The sequence below is a fragment of the Gekko japonicus genome, unplaced genomic scaffold, assembly GCF_001447785.1.
Source record: "Gekko japonicus isolate JY-2015 unplaced genomic scaffold, Gekko_japonicus_V1.1 scaffold337, whole genome shotgun sequence".
Lineage (NCBI taxonomy): Eukaryota > Metazoa > Chordata > Lepidosauria > Squamata > Gekkonidae > Gekko > Gekko japonicus.
This window is the reverse complement of record NW_015175365.1, coordinates 1120344-1141427: the sequence shown is the minus strand read 5'-3', so window position 1 is coordinate 1141427 and position 21084 is coordinate 1120344. Positions and strand designations below refer to the sequence as shown.

The 21084-nt window shown below is 40.4% G+C and overlaps 1 protein-coding gene across 1 annotated transcript in view; it reads left to right on the top strand.

Annotated features, from left to right (window-relative positions):
• Positions 1 to 21084, top strand: part of PRKDC (protein kinase, DNA-activated, catalytic polypeptide) — a 141213-nt gene that overhangs the window by 32090 nt on the left and 88039 nt on the right. The window contains exons 22-36 of the mRNA XM_015425442.1: positions 433 to 539; positions 2625 to 2715; positions 4458 to 4621; positions 5951 to 6103; positions 7071 to 7178; positions 7855 to 8081; positions 9525 to 9619; positions 10474 to 10573; positions 11329 to 11462; positions 12740 to 12994; positions 15515 to 15741; positions 16842 to 17050; positions 17165 to 17297; positions 18025 to 18183; positions 20328 to 20531. Of these exons, the coding sequence (XP_015280928.1) occupies positions 433 to 539; positions 2625 to 2715; positions 4458 to 4621; positions 5951 to 6103; positions 7071 to 7178; positions 7855 to 8081; positions 9525 to 9619; positions 10474 to 10573; positions 11329 to 11462; positions 12740 to 12994; positions 15515 to 15741; positions 16842 to 17050; positions 17165 to 17297; positions 18025 to 18183; positions 20328 to 20531 (2366 nt within the window). The remainder of the gene's footprint in view (positions 1 to 432; positions 540 to 2624; positions 2716 to 4457; positions 4622 to 5950; positions 6104 to 7070; positions 7179 to 7854; positions 8082 to 9524; positions 9620 to 10473; positions 10574 to 11328; positions 11463 to 12739; positions 12995 to 15514; positions 15742 to 16841; positions 17051 to 17164; positions 17298 to 18024; positions 18184 to 20327; positions 20532 to 21084) is intronic.

The window sequence follows — 21084 nt, the reverse complement described above, 5'->3', positions numbered from 1 at the left end:
ATTTTGGTTTGGTTCAGTAGTTATTTATTTATGCATTTATCTATTTGTATTTTTATGCCCACCTTTCTCCTGAGCATTTCAGGACCCCAGTCAAAGTTTCTTTTTCAGCCTTTAAAGTCACAGTGATTCTCATCTCATTAGAATTGTTATGGCTATGCTGATGTTTCTCTTGCAAACTGAAGTATATCTTGAAACTGGGCTGGAGTGCCTCCCATTGGAAGGATGAAATCACACAGTCCTGTCTTTGTGGCATCCCTCCTAGTGTTTTTTTCTCTTTGCATTCAACACCAGCCTATGAAATAGCATAGCACTACTACTACTACTACTACTACTGTAGTACAAAATGATATATTACCATGAAAGCACAAGATAAGATAATTATTACTGTAAATATCATACATGGGCATTAATAAATTGTTTCTTATAAATTAGATGACTCTCAGAACAACTGGGAAGTGAAGAAACTTTCACAGGCTGTCCAGAAGGGGTCTAACAAAGTCGTGATACAGCGTCTGAAGAAAGCAAAGAGTCTTGCACTGGTAAAGTTTCCTTGTATTCATCTAGAGTATTCACCTTCTGAATTGGAAGACAAAAAAAGTGGTTATGCGAGTACCATTCTGTGCTTACTTGCATGATGCATAAAAGAGGATCTTTAGTGTAAAGAAATAATGTGCTTGCAGCCAAACACCCTGAGTAGGGAACATGCATAGCACAGTCTGGATTTGTCATGATTAGTCTTGAATGTAAAGCTTCTTTATAGTTCACAATAGGATGTTTTTCACAGTGGAATATTTTCTTGTGTGATATTTGAATAACACGTCATGCCTTACTGTGATCAGTTGGACCCGGGTCCAGCAGCACCTTAGAGACCAACAAGATTTTTAGGGCAGAAGCATCTGAGAGCCAGAGCTCCTCTCATCAGGTCTGATTAACAGAGTTTTGACTCTTGAAAGCTCATACCATGAAAATCTTGTTGGTCTCTGAGGTGCTGCTGGACTTGGATCTGGCTCTTCTGCTGCAGACCAGCACAGCTACCCTCCTGAAACTATGATCAGCTGCTAAATATATACATCTGCAGTTAGATAGCTTTTGGATAATGAACAAAAAGCGAAGGTCACAAGAAACTATTGCAAAAAACAAGAAACTATTGCAAAAAACGCAAAGAAGCTGCCACACAGAGTGCTGCAAAGTGTAAATATATTAACACATACAAATGTCACAGTATATCAAAGTAGATAAATATTATTCAAAGAGTCCTTTTTAAAGAATCATAAGAAGACATTGACGAAATTCCCCGGAGTATGCTTCCATTTCGTACTGTACTTCTTCTGAACGTAGTCAGGTAAACAACATTTGTGTCCTCCAGTTATTCATTCATTATGGATTGCAATCATTCAGAAAAATATTCAAGATGGTCCTCATCCATTATTCTAAGTAACTCTCAAAGACGGGCATGCTGACATAACACGATCATAGTAGGAAGAATTAATAAATACACTGCACCATCCAGAAACATATAAGATTCAGCAGCACTGTGTAGATGTAACTGCAAGTCTGGATGAATTGTCACTTTAATAACATATGAGCAGCCTTCCTGGATGAGACTAAGGAGCAATTGTTTCTCATGCTGTTTCTGAACAGTACCAAAGAGATGCAGCCTTCAGGAAGCCCACAACTGTGCATGAAAGTAATACTCTTCCCCCATATTTTACTTACAGATTAAATTTTAGAAGTCCAGCTTCTCATATTCGCAGGAATATTGCCATCATGGCTAATAGCTTCCCCATTTTGGAAGGCTGAATTGAATTTGTTACTAGGTTGTACGTGAAATTGAAGAAAGGATAAAATACAGTGGGTAGATAATGTTTTGTTTGTGCAACCACAACATATCATGACAGTTACTTCAGTGTGGTAAAATCAGTGTGTCAGCAGTTTTCAGTGCCTTCATGGAATTAGGATCTGGGAGATGTAGGTTGGAGTCCCCACCGTGCAATGGAAGCTTGCAGGGTGACTTTGGGCCAGTCGCCCCTTTTCATCCTAACCTTCCTTATGGGGTGGATGTTGTGATAATGAGATGGAGAAGAGCATAATATTGCAACCTGCTTTCGGTCCCCATGACAGAGAAAAGCAGAGTATAAATATCTAAATATTAAGCAATTTGAGGGAAGCACATGGTTTAAATTCTTACAAATATTTTCCCAATACTAATACATTCTACTTAAAGCTCTTAATTTGTTTGAGTGTAACATTTAAACCACATTTGCTTTATTTTTTCCTAATCAAATATTTCACATCAAGTATTTGTTGCTGTTGGGGCATAAGATTAATTCTTAAATTTTGTTTACTAAATATATGTCAAAATTAACATGCGAAATCAGATCATGCTATTTAGGGCATTAAAAATTTTCTGGAAAGCTTTCCAATTCAATTTTTTGGGAAAGCCCGCATGACTTGTTTGAAACATTGGAGCTCTATAGAATTCTGAACAAGAAATTCTTATTTTTTCCTCCTTGCTTTCTAAAACTCAACATGCAAAATGCTTTTAGACTAAAGACGACTTAAATAGGCATTTCTTCATTTATACATGTATGTTGTTCCTTTCTTGCAATTATATTTTTATATAGGAAGAGGATCATTCACTGGAAGCCATAAGAATGAGAGTGGCCTGCCTTCTTGGATCTCTGGGAGGACAGATCAATAGGAATTTAGTTACAGGTGAGGCCTAAAAACGTGTCTCTAAATGTATAAAACTAAACCAGCACATTTTGAGACATCAGTTTCTGTGCCCACTGATGCATGAGAGAGGAATGTGACCAGGACCACCTTGTCTTCACTGCTTCCCTCTCCTCTTCCCTGCAGCAGCCCCAAATGCCCTGCCATGCTACTCTTTAGGGATATGGGGGCCCCAGGAGGAAGAATGAAGGAGAGTCAGAGGTCTGCAGCAGGTGGGGTGGATCAGCAAGAATTGTCCATTCTTCCATTTGTGGGAATCCTCCACAGGATCTAACCTAAAGTTTTTAAATTTAAAACTGGGCAGGACATTTGCAAGATCATGGCTTATGTGTTTTTTTCTTCTCCTGTGCTTGCCATTTTGTGTTATTTTGGAGACTGGCCAGGTTCCTGGAACGTGTGCATTTGGCTTCTCAGTTAGTGTTGCTCAAAACACAGTTGTGTGTGCAAATGATTTGCTTTTGTCTTTGATCAGAGCTCACACATGACTCTGGGAGTTGTATGAATGGGGCTTCCAGGTTTTTTTCCCTTGAAAAAAAATCACACATGGGTTAGAATGAAGTACCATGTTCTAATCGGAATCATTATGGGGGCGGGATAAGCCTCATGTTTTGCTAATCTACCTGCTGCTGCTTTGGTTTCATACTTGAGAATATCGGTTGGGTTTTTATTCTGCTTAATTTATGTATCTAAACACTACTGCAAGCACTTCAGGAAGGCAGTTAATGACCTGAACGTTGTTGTGTTTTGTTTTCAAGTCACAGCTGACTTAAGCAACCTTGTTGGGTTTTCAAGGCAAAAAACATTCAGAGGTGGTTTGCCATTGCCTGCCTCTGTGTCACAACCCTGGTATTCCTTGGAGGTCTCCCATCCAAATGCTAGCCAGGGTCCACCCTGCTTAGCTTCCGATATCTGGCAAGATCAAGCTAGCCTGGGCTGTCCGGATCAGGGCAACCTGAATATATGGAGTCTTTTTTGAATGTATACATTTCAGCTACAGAAATTATGTAGGACTAGATCCTGCAAATTGACTTCTTCACCCAGTGTGCTGCTTTGGAAAAACTTGCAGTATTATTCCATTGTGTTGTTGTTGGTTGTTAGTAATTGCTCGCTTAGGTGCCTAAAAGTGCATTTCTAGGCAGAGCTGATCTAGTTTATGTAATTTTGCCTAGCATTTCACTGTAATTTTTTGATACTCTGTGACACAGCCCAGCTTCATAATTATATCTCTAAAATTAGGATGTTTTGTTGAGAAATGCATCACTAGCAAGGTTAGCCAGGGTCCACCCTGCTTAGCTTCCGATATCTGGCAAGATCAAGCTAGACTGGGCTGTCCGGGTCAGGGCAACCTGAATATATGGAGTCTTTTTTGAATGTATACATTTCAGCTACAGAAATTATGTAGGACTAGATCCTGCAAATTGACTTCTTCACCCAGTGTGCTGCTTTGGAAAAACTTGCAGTATTATTCCATTGTGTTGTTGTTGGTTGTTAGTAATTGCTCGCTTAGGTGCCTAAAAGTGCATTTCTAGGCAGAGCTGATCTAGTTTATGTAATTTTGCCGAGCATTTCACTGTAATTTTTTGATATTCTGTGACACAACCCAGCTTCATAGTTATATCTCATAAATTAGGATGATTTGTTGAGAAATGCATCACTAGCAAGGTTGGGTTTAAAAATCTGGTTATTAATGTAACATTTTTTGTGCTTTCTTCCAAATATGATAGCTGCTTCTGCGGAGGAGAGGATGAAGAAATTTGTGTCTTGGGACACAGAGAAGCACCTGAGCTTTGCAGTACCATTTGCTGATATGAAGCCTGTTATCTACTTGGACGTATTCTTGCCTCGTGTCACTGAATTGGCTCTTTCTGCTAGTGACAGGCAGACAAAGGTACTGCTTTTCTAAATTTTCTTGATATTGAACAAAAACTTTTAAGGCAGATACTGTAAAGAAAATTTGAGCAGTGGCTGTGTGCAGTGTGCAGTGGCTAAACTGTGTAGCATGAACACACAACGAATACTCTTCATGTGTCTAGGTTAAAACAGGTACCATAAACTGCATCACATCAGAAGAAGGAATCATTTTACAGTTCTTCCAGAATGCTAATAGTGAAGATGTCTTGACGTCCTTGTGGATGTTTGGATGGGCTACAGCGATAATGTTTGGGGTCCAAATAGCTCAGCATGCGAACTGAAAGAATTTCCACATGTACATGGTGGAATTGCTGAATCCCCCTTCTGGCTGTATTATGTTTTATTACATGTGGCTCTGCCCTGACCTGGATTGCCCAGGGTAGACCGATCTTGTCAGATCGCAGAAGCTAAGCAAGGATGGCCCTGGCTAGTATTTGGATGGGCGACATCCAAGGAGTACCAGCGGCATGACTCAGAGGCAGGCAATGGCAAACCACCTCTGAAACGTCTCTTGCCTTAAAAATAAGTCTAGCTTGTCACCTAGTGGTGCATAACGCTAAAAGAGCTAGAACTGCTGGCTGCCAGACAATCTTAGGATCTCTTGGCTATAGTACAAAAAATGCCATATGATAATTACTAATTAATAATTATTACATGTGGCTCTATAACTCGTGGGAGCAGGTGTATAAGGAACTGTAGGAAGGGAGGGTAGGAAAATTATTTTGTGCACAGAGCGACAAACTTAAGCTTATTTTGTGCTACAAACCACTGAGCCCTGCCATGCTTTGCTGGAAGGGATGGGAGGAAGTTTCTTCGTTTTTTTGTGTCTAATGAAGCAAATGCATTTTCTTAGATTCAGGTCATAATGTGGGGTCAGAGGCTAGTTTATGGAAATTCTAAATCAGAAGTCTAAGAGAGAGACTGTAGGTTTTATGACTGTGTTCTACATATTTAGATCCTAACATGCTTTCTTTGGGGCAGGGATTGAAGCAACACAAAGCAATGGATGCCTTTATTGTAGGAAAATTCATGAAATGTGGTGACAGGGTTTACAGAAACAGATTACATATATTTTTCCTTTGAGTTTTTGTTGTTTTTTAAAATAATTGTGACTTAATCGAAAATTTGACACTAGTATTTGGTTAGTAAAATGCTGTTTTCTGAGCAAAGGACTATTAGTAGGAACTCTCTCAGATTATTTGGAATGATTTTATAAAAGGTTGGAAATTCTTCTTAAGAACAAGTGTGCTATTTCTATCCTCATTTATGTGGGTAGCTACTTAACCAAAGCAGTTTTTCCCCATAGGTTGCAGCCTGTGAACTTTTACATAGCATGGTTATGTACGTGCTGGGGAAGGCGGCTCAAATACCTGAAGGACAAGAAGTCTCCCAGCCAATGTCTCATCTGTATAAGCGTACATTTCCTATTCTACTGCGACTTGCCTGTGATGTAGACCAGGCAAGTAAATCCAGTTCTTTTGTTTGGATTGGTTTGGGTGGCTAGCTGCTTGAAAGATTTTTTTAAAAATTAGAAGTTTTTGTGATTACTTTGGTTGTCTTGAATTTTGGCTTATTGGGGACACCCATATTTTTGTATCTTAGGAGCCATGGAAAAGGAGAGAAGGGGAAACTGTACTACAAAGCTTACAGCATAGCCATAATGCTTTTTTCCACATTTGTTAATTTGTCAGAAAAAACTGGCAATTCAGCTGTTTCTAAAATTTGTTTTTAAAGGTTCATTTGCTGCTACTTCAATATTGATATGCAACAAATAGTTGACTACTAAGTGTTGTCTCCTATTAGCGGAGTGGTGTGGATTTAATAGGTGAATTAATAAAGAATAGGAGGACTAACGAGTTTAGTGCTTTTTACTTTAGTGAAAAGATGACAAAGAGAGTGTATCTTAGGGGTTTATAAAATTAGGCATGGAGTGGAGAAAGTGAATAGGAAGAACTTTTTTCTTTCCCTTCTATAATACTAAAGCTTGGGAGCACCCGGTGAAGTTGATGGCCAGTCACAGGTTCAAGACAGGGAAAAGAAAGTACTACCTCATACAGTATTTAATTAACTTGATGGAACATGCCGTCACAGGATGTCAGGATGCTAGCACAGATGGCTTTGAAAAGGGACTAGTGAATTTTAGGGAGGATAAGGGACATCAGTGACTGTTAATGGTGATGGCTGAATGGATTCTTCATGTCTGGAGGTAGTATACATCTGAATACCAGTTGCTAAGGGTAACAGCAAGAGGAGATTTGAACCTCCATACTTCTGAGCCTTCTGGTACATCTGGTTAGTTACTGTGTAAAAGCAGATGCTGGTCTAGGTAAATCACTCATCTGATCTGACAGTGCTCTTATGATCTTGTTACAGTGTTAATGCTAATCTTAATCATAATTCAATACGATCTCATTTTTTCCCTTTAGGTTACAAGGCAACTCTATGAACCTCTGGTTATGCAGTTAATTCACTGGTTCACCACCAACAAAAAGTTTGAAAGTCAAGACACTGTGACATTACTAGAAGCTATTTTGGTAGGCACCTGATATATCAGTGAAGTCATTTTTAAAGTTAAAATATTTTTTGTCAAAAATGTATAGCCTCCTCTCATTTTCAGATCCTTTTTGGTTGTTGAAAAAAGTCAAATTTATTTATCACTGTTAGCCTATATCACTGTTTCATTTTCAGTTTATTTGGGGATGGATAGTCTCCTGACTCACCACTGTTTCATTTTGACCATTTTCAAATTATCACATTTTATTAAAGCCAGCAAAATTCTTATTAACCCTTTAAAAGATCTGTATGCCATGATTTTCTTTAAGAGGATCCTTTTTTAGAAATGCAGAAGAGAGGTGATTCTACTCTTAGCTGTTTCCCAGTAAACTGTCTGTGAATTTTGAGCTACAGGGCAGATTAAGTGTTTAAAACAGACTGGGAACAACGTACAACATACAAATTTAGGATGTGTGGAAGAGTATTTTCTCAGCTGCCTCTTCCTATCAAACCATTCATCTTCATCACACCTTATGTAATGACGAAAACATTTACTCTCAGTTCCTGGTATTTGAAGTTGAACACAGAAGAATCTTATTTAGTGCTGTTTGGAGCAGAGTTACACTCTTCTAAGTCTATTGAAGTCGATGGGATTAGAAGGGTATAACTTTTTTAAGGGTTTTACTGATAGCAAACCAAGTTTGCTCTTTCTTTCAGGATGGGATAGTGGATCCTGTGGACAGCCCATTGAGGGACTTTTGTGGTCGTTGTGTCCGAGAATTTTTAAAATGGTCCATCAAACAGACAACGCCACAGCAGCAAGAGAGAAGTCCTGTGAACACCAAGTCTCTCTTCAAGAGGCTGTATAGCTTTGCTCTCCATCCCAATGCTTTTAAGCGGTTAGGAGCTGCACTTGCTTTTAATAGCATCTACAGAGAATTTAGGTGAGAGATGAAGCTGGTGCTGCTTCTAAGCAGGATAAAAATATATTACGCGATGTTGGTGCTTTGCATGCAGGGTGTATTGACTACAGAAATTCATGCTCCTCATAATTTTAAGAGGATATGTTATGTAGACCAATTAACAGCTCTTCTCTGTGAGCTAATATCCAGCTTTAGACCCTAAGATTCTCCTTCCTCTGAGGACAAGGAAGGGTCTACAAATGGACGAAGCAGGTGGGATGGGCTTTTGCTGGAGGAACAACAAATCATTTCTGTTTCGGAAGCCTTTGAGAAGAATTTAGTAGCTTGTTAGCTGGATTTTTAAAAACCTTACATGTAGTATATGGCATGCTTCATTTGTTTGGAATAGTTTTGCAGGGATTGTATTGCAGACCTTTCTGGAGTCATGAATGTTATTTAATATAACTCAGTGGTTTGCCCTAATTGGAATGATTTAGGTTGATATGTACAGGGATCAGCACATGGAGAATGTTCTCTTAGGGCAGCAGACTGAGTTACATGACTTTAAAATCTGTTCAAGTTCAGTAGATGTGGTGTTGTGGCAATCAGTACCCATGTTTTATTTATTTATTTATTTATTTAATTATTTCCTCAGATTTCTTGAGTGCCCTTCCCTGCTTACGTGGGGCTCAGGGCGGTTTACGACAGAATAGTTCAATACAATTATAAAACCAATTCAAACCACATGAATTCAATATTAAACATTCCGCATAAATATTTAAAACATTTAAAGAACAAGATGGCATATCTAGCATTCAGATTTGGGGGGGAGGGGAAGGTGCCGGGCAGATATAAGGAACCGTCTCTGGCCTCAACCAAAGGCCTGGCGGAACATCTCTGCTTTACATGCCCTGTGAAACTTTAATAGATCAGACAGGGCATGGATGTTATTCGGCAGAGCGTTCCACCAGGCTGGGGCCAAGGCTGGGGAAGCCCTGGCCCTGGTCAAGGCCAGCTGGATATCTTTGGGGCTGGGAGCCACCAGGAGATTCTTATCTGCTAATCTCAATGCCCTTTGGAGGACATATCAGGAGAGGCAGTCCTGAAGGTTACGTAGGTCCCTGACTGTTAAGGGCTTTAAAGGTAAGCACCAAAACCTTGAATCTGATCCGGTGCTCCACTGGCGACCAATGCAGCTCATGCAGCACTGGGTAGATATGTGCCCTCCATGGGGTCCCTGTAACAACCCACGCAGCCGCATTTTGTACCATTTGGAGCTTCCGGGTCAGTTTCAAGGGTAGCCCTACATAAAGTGAGTTAAAGTCTGCTACAATCCTCCACACCCAAACATTTGCACTCTGCTTTTAAAAATGTTTCAGACAAATGTAAAAAAATATGCCTTCTTGTCTTATATTGGAAGTATCTTAAAGCCCAGTTTTCCAAATAATAGAGTCCTTATTTAATTATTTTTCTCTTGTTTCATAGGGAAGAGAATGCTCTGGTGGACCAGTTTGTCTTTGAAGCATTGGTTTTGTACTTGGAAAGTCTGGCCTTGACACATGGAGATGAGAAATCTTTGGGTGCATGTTTAACTAAAACTTCTTCAAAAATATTGTTGGATAACGCTTAAAGAAATATAGGCAGCAATATGTTTTTGGGTTTCATGTTAAAATGTTTTAGATTTGAAAATGTTTCAAATATCGACATTTGGATAAAAATGGTTGTGCTATAGAAAAATGCTGGGAAATTGACACATTAGGAAGGACATTTTGTTTTGAACATTTAGACTATTTAATTTATCTGTTTTAAAATATTTTGCTCCTGCCTCACAGCACAAGCCTTTAGAGGTGGTTTACTTAATTAAAATAATAAAACATAAAAACAAAATAGCAGAATTATTGGCAGTAATAAATATGAATAAAATGGCAGCAGTTCAGCAATAAAAGGTTAAGCCCTAAAAACATATTTTGATTTTCTAATTAGGTGCCTCTCCAAAGAACCTCACAACAATTACCATATTCCGTGAGGTAATCCCCTGGGACCACAGAACCACCACAACTGGGTGTCCCAGACACCCAGGCCAGAAGTATACTATGGTTGATAGTATCAAAAGATGCTGAGAGGGAGGTTGTAATTCTCCTGTCTCTCTCCTCTAAAGCTGGCTCAGAAGTTACATTGAAATGGGTCTAGATAATGTTTTCTCCAGTCAGTGTCTGGTTCACTGGTTCTGATACCCTGTATGTGGGGCATTTGTTCTACATTTTAAATAACTTTTTGGCCTCATTATTGTGCGTTTTAAGCATACATTTGTTAAGTAAAGTGCATTTCATCTTTTAAGTTTTCATTGTTGTGTACAGGAGGAGAAACAGCCCAGATCTTTAAAAATAAATATTTGAGGCCTGCTAATATACAGACCTTTTCAATTTGAAAACAGGTACAACTCAACAGTGTTGTGATGCAGTTGATCACCTGAAGCGAATAATTAAGCACAAAGCATCTACTTTGAACAAAGAAAGCCAGCGGCGATTACCTCGGTTAGTAATCTCTTCAGAGTTCTAAGAAGTACACTTTCATTGGGAAACAACCACACAGCATTTAAAATGCATACCTGCCCCCTCATATGCTTTTCTGAAAACACACCCCAGCAAAAGGCTGCAGTCCTGTGCGCACTTATTTGGGAGTGAACACCACTGAACTGTAGAATTTTCTTCTGAGTAATATTTCTAGTATCAACCTAAAAGGGTTTCCATGTTTAAAGTAGTAGAAATTGCTGACAAATTGCAGTTTAAGAATGAAATGCCTTATTTGCTCCCCAGCTTACTTGCTGGCAAGAGAGGACTTCCTTTCCTAGAACTGGGGAGGCAGAGAGCTAACAGCTTGTTTTTTGTGAATACATTTTCTGTCAGACCTTTCCTGGGCAAACCCTAGTCTCCGCAGTGCATACTATAGCAAAATAACTTTACTAGTAAGGAAGATAGGGGCAATGCTATTTGATTTGGACAGGTATTGGGAAATGGAAGAAGGTACTGGTCATCCACAGTTTTGTTTTGCATGTAGCAGAGAAAAAGAAAAGAAGCATGGTATTTCCTGCACTAGAAATATGAAAAGTCAGAGGCTTGGAGTACAGCTTGAATGGATTGTTATCATATGTGTGGATCAATTGTCATCTTACTAGACCACTTGGAATTGTTATTGTTGGATTTAAATTTGAGTAGTGTTTAACCAACTAATTGCTAGTGTGGATTCAGTTAATAATGTCAGTTAATATTCTACTGTTACCATCATATAGGGGATTTCCACCTGCTAAATCTATATGTTTAGAAGATATTGTCATGTGGCTTTTTCTGCAATGTGGACGACCCCAAACTGAGTGTCGGCATAAAGCCATGGAACTTTTCTTTGAATTTATTCCACTGCTACCAGGTTTGTATACTGCATAGATAGTATTCCTGTTGATATGTCATAGGGGCTAAGAGACTGTACTATGGGGCAGGAAGCCACTGTTCAAATTGCATCTCTGCCATGGCCTCAGTAAGTGAGGCAAGCCACTGATTTTCTCAGCTTCAGTCTTCCATCAGAATCCACACACACTTTTCTTGTATTGTAAGTCAATGTGTTCTGCAGGAAAATATTGTTAGATATTAAGACTGCAATCCTGGACACAAAGAGAACTTTGTCATCATCTTATCTGTATGTAGCAACTTAAAATCTCTGTTAGGTAATAGATAAAATTGCTGCAAAATTATCATTTAAACTTTCTCTCACTGAAATTTGTATAATCTTGCCAGGAAAATTCTTACTCTCACTACCTAATGCGACAGTGTTCTCTAGGTATACTTCTGAGCGGAGATTCCTCAAGCACCTTTCTCCATTGGTCAGGGAGTAATTTTCTAAATCAGCCACCCATGTGGAAATAATCTGGAATGAGTTTTCATAATGACCCCATATTTACAGGGGGGAAAGTTTGGTCTTTGTGGCACAAAGGCGGCAGCAGATGCCAGGAGAGGCTCCACTTAGAAGAGAAGAAGAAGATATTGGATTTATACCCCACCCTTCACTTGGAGTCTCAGAGCAGCTTAGTGGGCAAAAGGCAACAGATGCTCCAGGATAAGGCAGGGCATCTCACAAGATGTCAGTAGCAGCCTTGTGCAAACCCAGCCGGAGTAGGGCAAAGCAAGGAATGGGTTTAAGAGCAACAAGGCTCTGAGAAGGGAGGGGTGGAGGTGGGCTTGACCAGCATGGGCAGCGTCCCAGGGATGAAAAGGGTGATGCCAGAAGAGACGGAGGAGGTCAGTAATGGAAGCTGGCTGAGTAAAACTGAGGAGGTGCAAAGAAGAAAGGAACCTAAAGGAGGAGCTGGAGCCGGGGGCAAGATAAGGCTCCCAAACTGGGACAGGCCTTGTGGAACTGCCGCAAGGCAGAGGCACAGCTCAGCCCCCTGAGGTCTGAAGGGCAGAAATTGGCAGGTGAAGGAAACTGTGCTTGTGAGGACGCCTGTGTGGACTTCACTGCATCCAATAAAGAGACAAGGCAATTAAGATTGTGTCTGGTGAGTCTCTGCTGACTACGGAAGTCAATTATGACGTCCTGTGGCCTCCCCGGGGGGGGGGGCACAGTATTGCTTTCTGGACTACTAGTACATTTTTTGTGCCACTGCCATATTATGTGGAAAATGTTGCCTTTTTGTGTTTCTCTGTCAGGAAGCAAGTCTCCATCTTTATGGCTGGATGATATCCTTCGGAAACAAGAAATCTCTTTTCTCATAAAGAAATTTGAAGGAGGTGGCGATGAGGGTAAAAGTGTGTCTGGAATCTTGTCTCATCCGACTCTTTCTGGTCTACAAGATAATTTTAGTTTACGAGCTGTTGTACAGTGGATGGATATGCTTCTGGCGGCTTTGGACTGCTACAATACTTTTATTGAGCAAGGAATGATCAAACCAAATGAAATAGTAGGTAGGTGAATCATCTTATCTTCCTAAGTCTGTTCCAAGAAAGTGGAGAACTGTAAATATCAGAAAACCTTTTTCGGTTTGAATTTGCCGTTCTGTTTCTTTTAAATGAAGTGCTGGGGTTCTTTTGGCTCACCAACCTGCACAAAGCCCAGGGTGACATCGCATGCAGATGCAGTAGACTGAGGCAGAAATGAAAGAGGTGATGGCGGGTGCTACCTCTGCTCCTGGGCCAAGCACACACAAAGAAGGTGCCAGGAACTGAGGGTGGGGGGAGAGACCCCAGATAGTAGGGGCTGATGACTCCCTGGTCATTTAGGGGCAGCCGGCAGGATGGAACTCTTTGAGGGTGGTGCCTCATGCCCTAACAAGAAGGGGAGAAGGGGAAATTCAGTGTCCTTGACACACTGAAAGAGTGGAAAACTGATCCAGTTAAGGAGAAAAGGCAGAAACCCTGCAGTGTAAGAGACTAGGAAGTAGTTGCATGCCTGAAATAAAAGAAGATACTTTATTGTGCTCGGAGTCATCTCTCTTTCCTCCCTTGTCTGTCCTATGGAGGAAGTCAGGCAAGAGGTCTCCTTTCCTGAGCCAAAGGTCATGAAGTATCTTGATTTTCAGGATGAAAATGTTGAACTGAGTGCCAAGTAAATGCTCAGCCAAGTTCTGAGGACAGTGTGTACAATATACAACCCGCAGGGGGTATGCCCCACATCTCACAGTGGAGGCATCTATAACTTGCACACTAGGGAGGGCAAAACATTGCCTGCCATCTGAGAGAGAGGCAGCTCAGATAAACTTTCTTCCTCTCGGAATGTCTGCTGTGTCCCTGCTTTGGATAAGGCAGATTTTTCTTGGGGTGGGGGTTTGCTTGTGATTGCAGGCACCTGGGATGAAATGGAATTCCTGCCCCATTGCATCATGGGGCCTTGTGTTTGCAAGCACCTGCAATTGCATCCTGGGTACTTGTAATCACAAGACTCCAGGATGCAACAGAATCATTTCTCTGCCCCCACCTTTTTCTACAGTGAAACATTGCAGGTTTTAAAGTCTGCTGGAGAGTTATGCACTCTTCAGTTCTTTTGTTCGCCTTCAAATCACAGCTGACTTATAGTGACTTCACGGGTTTTCAAAGTAAGAGATGTTCTGAGGTGGTTTGCCATTGCCTGCCACTGCATAATGACCCTGGTATTCCTAGGTGGTCTCCTGTCCAAATATTGCCCAGGGCCAACCCTGCTTAGCTTCCGAGTTCTGACAAGATTGGGCTATCTTGGCCTATCCAGGACCTTTTCTCCTATATTTTGACAGTGGCTATTTAGTGGGTAGGAACTGTTCTGCATATGCTCAAAGGCACACATTCCTTCACAATGAAAGAAACTGTAGGGTGGCTAGTAATGAATGTGTAAGAATTAAGAAAGACTTGCCCTTGTCCATGAATTACTATCGGTGTAGTTTCCCTCCTGAAACCAGACGGGATTCTTCAGTAAGATACATCTCACTCAGGTGGTGTTGTTTTTTTGGCATAATCTGACTTGTTGGTGCTGACACTAAGGAGAGAAAGCAAACAAGAGAATGGAAAAAGTAAAGGAGAAAATTTTATGAAACAGCACACAAGGGTTAATACAGACGGTTAAAGGTTAATTGAAGGGGGGGGAGACACAATCCATCTCTATAGCTCACTTGCAGTTTTCACTTACCTTTCCTTTGCAAGGCAGTGTGGTGAAAAGAACCCTTGCTTGTTTTTGCTTGTGTTAAAAACGATTTAGAAGCATTACAAAAAATAAATTCAGACAGGGACAAGACATATCTTTAAGGGACTGTGCCTCCAAAGGAACATCTGTAACTTCAGACCTGCTACCAAGAAGCGTCCTGTTCTACCATATCATGCCTTCTTGATGAAGTGATCAAATGCTGCATCTGTCCTCCCAGATCTTTCTGGAAGACGTCAACAGTTGCTTTACTCTCCCATAGACAGTTCCAAAAAACTACCTATGAAGTTTTACGTGCTGTCAAGTTGTTTCTGACTTAAGGCAACCTTTTGAATTAATGACCTCCCAAACAGCCTTGTTCAGGTCTTGCAGGCTTCCTTGCTTGAGTCAGTCCATCTAATTTGGGGTCTTCCTCTTTTCCTACTGCCTTAATACTTCTGTTTGCCCTTCACTATATTACTTTTCTTCTCTCCACAAACTCTGTTTAACCTGTACTGTGGGCAATATTCAAGAAAGGTTTTTTAAATGAAACTATGGGCTTTCCCCCCGTTTATTGCAGAGATCTATTTATTTCTCTGTTTATAGAATATTTACAAATAGAATATTCATTTAATAAATGTGCCTCCCCATTTTCGAAGTGCAGTATAACTATTGAGAAATTAATATAGTATTAAAAGGGAAACTAAGTAAGGAATAATTCTAAGGTTTTGGGGGGGGTGTAGAAAAATTATTCCTTCTAATTAATGTATATAATTAACAAGATAATACAGGACTGTATTTTATATTTCAACTGTATAATGTTGTTTAATTCTTTGAAGCTACAAATACTGAATCCTCATTTATGACATCAGTGGAGTTCTTCCTTGAAAAACTTGCCTTGAAGGATGTCTCCGGTGCAGAACAATGTTTTAACACTGCGTCAAAAGGCAACATCTTCAGCCCACAAGAAAAAGAAGATTACAATTACAGCAAATGCACAATTATAGTTCGTATTATGGTTTTCGTTAGCATGATTTTGGAAACCTGTCAACAAGATTTCTGGAAGGTAGGCTTGGGTCTGTTGAAAGAGGTTGTAGGTCCAAAAGTTAAAATCCCCAAACCAAGAACACAATCCATGTAATGCTTTTTATTAACAGTGTGTGAGCTTTTGAGTTCACCAGAACTCTTCTTCAGGCTGGACGTTACACTAAAAAAATGCTTAAAAGGAGCTATGGCAAAAGAAAATGCCACAGGACATGGTGTTCTGTTAAAGCCTGCATTATGTGTTAAATGTAGAGCATATTCAAACAGCTGGTTTCAATTTACTCCAGGCAAGAGGTAGTAAAACAGCATTGGTAGTAAAACTAAAAAGTATTCCATGGATTGTCAAACCTTTTGCTGGGTTAGGGACCTTTGTATGAGCTTAAGCAGCTCTTGGGAGCCCACCTATTGCTCTTTGTGCATAATAAGAGATGACCTCTGCAGCTGCACTGACATTGCACTGGTGAACGGGCTGCAGATTCTGTTCTCTGGAAATAATTAGTAGCTAAAAGGAGTGTATCGCCTTTGTGGACACTTACTGAAGTTAGTATTTACTTTATAACAAAAGGAGGACTGATTTTCCTATACTAGATTTCTTTAATAATCCATTTTCTTTTATCAGTTGTATAGGCTGTCTAGTTCAACCTTTTGCTAATTGCAGGAATCCCAAGCTAGAGAGCACCTCTGACAGACGGTTGCCATGCTTCTGCTTAAAGACCTTCAGTGAAGGGAGAGCCTCCTTCTAGCTACTTGGCTTCATTGCTGAACTGTTCTAACCATTAGGAATGTTCTACTAATCATCAAGTGACAGGGAGGTTGGACTAGATGGCTTGTAAGGCCCTGATTCTATGACATTTGCCGTATTTTTAACATAAACCTCTGTGAATGTATGTGTTCTCTCTCTCTCTCTCTCTCTCTCTCTCTCTCTCTCTCTCACACACACACACACACACACACTCCCTCTCTCCCCCACACACACCCACCCACACCCACACACACACACACACACACACACACTATAACAAGCCTACAATATAGTAAACTCCAATGTTCATTAGTTTTTAATGGAAAATCTTAAAATGTGAAAATGCTTGGATTGTCTGACTTTAATCTTATCTTCTCTAGCTTCTGGAGAGAGAGTTGCTTAACAAAAATCTGATAGAACTCACTGTAAGAACAGTATGTGATCCTAAAAGCATAGGCTTTAACACCGCTGATGTGCAAGTAATGGAAAAGCTCCCCGATATCTGCGTAAGGCTTATAAAAGCTTTGATGAGATCTCCCTATAAAGAATCTTTAGTGACCAGCATGAAGAAAGTAATAACTCCAGAGAGGTAGGCTGTCTCCTGGAATAACACTTTTTTTTAATGGAAGCACAAGCCTTTTGTTAATATGACATAAATATTATAACAACACAGTCCTTATTTTATTCACCTTTGCTTTGTCAGTATTGAAGAGTTTTATGGTGTTGAGCTGTACAATCCAGATTCTCGTTTGGATCATGTTAGACTTGGTGCCATTCTGTCTGCATGCAAACAGCTGCACAGAGTTGGACTGCTTCACTGCACCTTGCAATCTCAGGTAAAACTGTAACTTAATGCTTATATTGGCTTTAGTATTTTTGCAGGGTAAGGAAAAAATATAAAATGTTGGGGTTTGCTGGAGTAGTTTTTAAGTAACTTAAATATATGTGAAATATTAGTAGATCAAAGTGCTGGCCACTATGAGGAGACATATATTATTCAGAGCTAGTTCCTAACTAGTCTGAGTAAAGTGAATTTTCCATCTTCTACCCTCCCCTTGCAGCCTGCTGTATTCCCCCCCCCATCATGCCTCTGAGGACCAGTACATTTCCAAGAACAAGGGGGGAGAGCAAAGTGGGGAATTGGCAAAAACCGCCCCCTTCTTGGAACAATTTTTTCCTCACATCTACCAATTTAACAAATGGTTGTTCCTTGTTGTACGTCTTAACATTGCTGGGTCAGTTTAATTCTGGTTTTGTTCGTATTAAAATACCTCTAGTGATAATCATGAGACTTAAATACAACGTTGAAAATTGTCCAGTTCTTGTTGTTGGTTGTGAGTTGGGAGGTGAGGAAGTGAAGGACAGAACCTTTCTTCTGCAGTATCCCAGACAATGCTTTAATCCAAGAAGAATCATAAAGGTGGTTTGAGGTGAACAAAGAGAAGAAAATGTAGAGCCTTGGGGGGGGGGAAATCTTCACTTTAAATCTGTGTTCTCCCCCTCCCCTGCATGTTATAAACATATTTTCAAGTGTATCTTTTGTTATTTCCCCCCCCCTTCAAGGGTGTAGGTCTACATTGCGAGGCTGGTTCTAAGCTCCTTTTAGTTATATACAAAGGTATTGCACCAGGAGATGAAAGGAAGTCCCTCCCCTCATTGGACATGAGCAGTAAACGACTGGCTGAAGGACTATTACAGCTGGCATTTGCTTTTGGTGTACAGGTAGGAGGCTGATTTACGAGTGAGCGGTTCTTTCTGTAATATTTATATCACCAGTATTTAATGTGAATGCATATAATTTTAAGTATGCCAGTGTCTGTAGAAGTCTCACATTATGTTTTTAGGCTTTTGTACTCCACGTTTCTCCCTATCTAGAGACTCAAAGCACTTTACCGAATGAATGCAAAAATACAACTTCAAATAAAAACATAAAGAGAGCCAGTTTGGTGTAGTAGTTAAGTAGTGCGGACTCTAATCTGGGAGAACCAGGTTTGATTCCCCACTCCTCCACTTGCAGCTGCTGGATGACCTTGGGCAAGCCATAGTTCTGACAAGAGCTGTCCTTGAAAAGAGCAGTTTCTGTCAGAGCTCTCTCAGCCCCATCTACCTCACAGGGTGTCTGTTGTGGGGAGGGGAAGGGAAAGGAGTTTGTAAGCCGCTCTGAGACTCCGAGTGAAGAGAGGGGTATAAATCCAATCTCTTCCTCCTCTACCACTACTACTATACTGTATTTCACCATCCTTATCCTGGTGCTGGTTTCTGTAGTTGGTTCACTCATGGCTGCAGGCACCAAGCCATGGGTTAAGAACTATAGGGCCAAGGCTCCTTTTGCTTACACCAAAGGTTCAACAGCTCTGGCCATGCTCAGGCTCAGCACTTGTATCATTGGAGACATGCTCAGTCCAGGTCTCCTTCAGCTGGCAACAAGATATGCCCAGCCTTTCTTTCTGTGGCTTAAAGACTGGAATGTGGATACATAGTCTAGACTATGTTAAATGTGGTTGTAGCTGTACAATTTATAATTATAAGTAACTTTTAATTTAGACTGGAAATGATGTTATGCAAAACACTTAAAAATACTCTGAATAGAAAAAGATTCTTCAGGTGTAGCCAATGCAATTTGGGCTCATAAGAGAAAATTGTTGTAAAATATTCTGTCTTTGGTATTTAGATTCTCACTGAGTAAACAAAATATACAACAGTTGTCATGACTAATGGAACAGTCGTCAAGTTTCAGCCAAATTCCTCCATTTGTTACTCCATCTGTTACTCCAGGGATCACAGTATGATACAAGTTTCACTATCTGCCTCAGAAAATTATTATACTTAAATAATGGTACAACCCCAACTATTAAGATAGGCGCAAGTAAAATGTGGCAGTTTACGAAGCCCTCAAAGTTTACAGAAATTGTCAGATGGAAAGATGGAAGACAACTGAAAGGAATATTCAAAACTTCATTGGGACCCCTCCTGCAATTCTCAATTCAAGCTTTGGTCCTGATAACCTCTACTGTGTAGGAGATCATGCCTCAAGGGAATTAGCTCTTTATATTTCTTTATACAGTCGGGGGGCTTAAATAAGCCCTTTACTGACAGTCCAGACCTACACAGAGTCACTTTTTCCATGTTGGTTAAGACCTGTTCACAATTTCCTTTGTATCTAAGTGTAGCCCTTCTGTTGTTTGATCTGTGCCTTGACCTGGATAGCCCAGGCTAGCCCAATCTCATCAGATCTCGGAAGCTAAGCAGGGCCAGCCCCAACTAGTATTTGGATGGGAGACCTCCAAGGAATGCCAGAGTCATGACGCAGAGCCAGGCAATGGCAAACCATCTCTGAACATCTCTTGCCTTGAAAACCCCAATGGGCTTGCCACAAGTCAGCTGTGACTTGGCAGCCCCCCCCCCCAAAAAAAAAATGTTTGGTCTATAGGTCACTTAGTGATGTATATTTTCTTGGTATCAAGTTTGAGTCTTCTAAATAGCAGTCTCCTGAAACAGAATGAGGCTTCTCCATCAGGGGAAGGGGGGAGGATGAGTGTCAAGGATCCTTATTTTGTATGGGCTGGATTGAGGAGCTGCCGCCAGACCTGGCTAGCAAGCTAGCCCTTGATTGGTGAGGTGGGCAGGCAAGCACCAGGCTATTGTATGGTTGTGTGTTTGTATGGGGAAGGTAGGAAGTCACCTGTGCATTTCTCTCTACACTGAGAAGAATAAGCATTCACATCAAATAGTATCTTCTTTTTTCCTGCTTTAAATCTTTCAGTGTTTCATGATGAGAAAATACTTAACAGATATATTGTTGTTTGAAAGATATATTCATGATGTTGAAATGCATGAAGGTAACCTTTTCTATTTATTTCTTATAGTGCAAGGAACTTGTGAGTCTCTTGTTGAACTCATTGATGTTATCTGTGCCATTATCTGGAGTATCGCAAAGGAACCTTATCAGCTTTTCTCACGGAGAGTATTTCTACAGCTTGTTCTCAGACACCATTAACAGAGAGTTGCTGAAAAACCTGGACGTAGCAGTACTTCATCTTTTGAAATCATCTCTAGACAGCCCCAAAATGGTACTTGCTTCAAAATAGTTCATTTCGTAGCTTTAGAATTTCCAAGATTTTACTTTCAGGACAAGCGAAGGGAGCAAATCATTTATTCCTATTTTTGAATTATGTTTATAATTTATAAAAATGTTCTTTTATAATTTAGTGAGCTGCTAAAATCCATGCAACTATTTGGTATATTACTGCTTTATCCATGCCAGAGGTTACAACAAAAATGCACAGTAGGGATACTTGTCCTGGATCTTTGCAAGCAATGCAAGCAACGAGTGCTTGTAAAGAATTTTTTTTCCTACTTGTAATAATGTAGATGTCTCTGGGTCATGTTCCCTCACTATAGAGCCAGCTTGGTGTAGTGATTAAGAGTGGTGGACTCTAATCTGGAAAACCAGGTTCGATTCCCCACTTTCCCACTTGAAGCCAGCCTAGGTGACCTTGGGCAAGTCATAGCACTCTCAGCCTAAATATAATCAAATATCACCACTTAGTGGTGCCAAAAAAAGAAGCTTACAGCTTCAGGCAACCAAACAATGCTACGGGATCTCTTGGCTGTTCCACACAC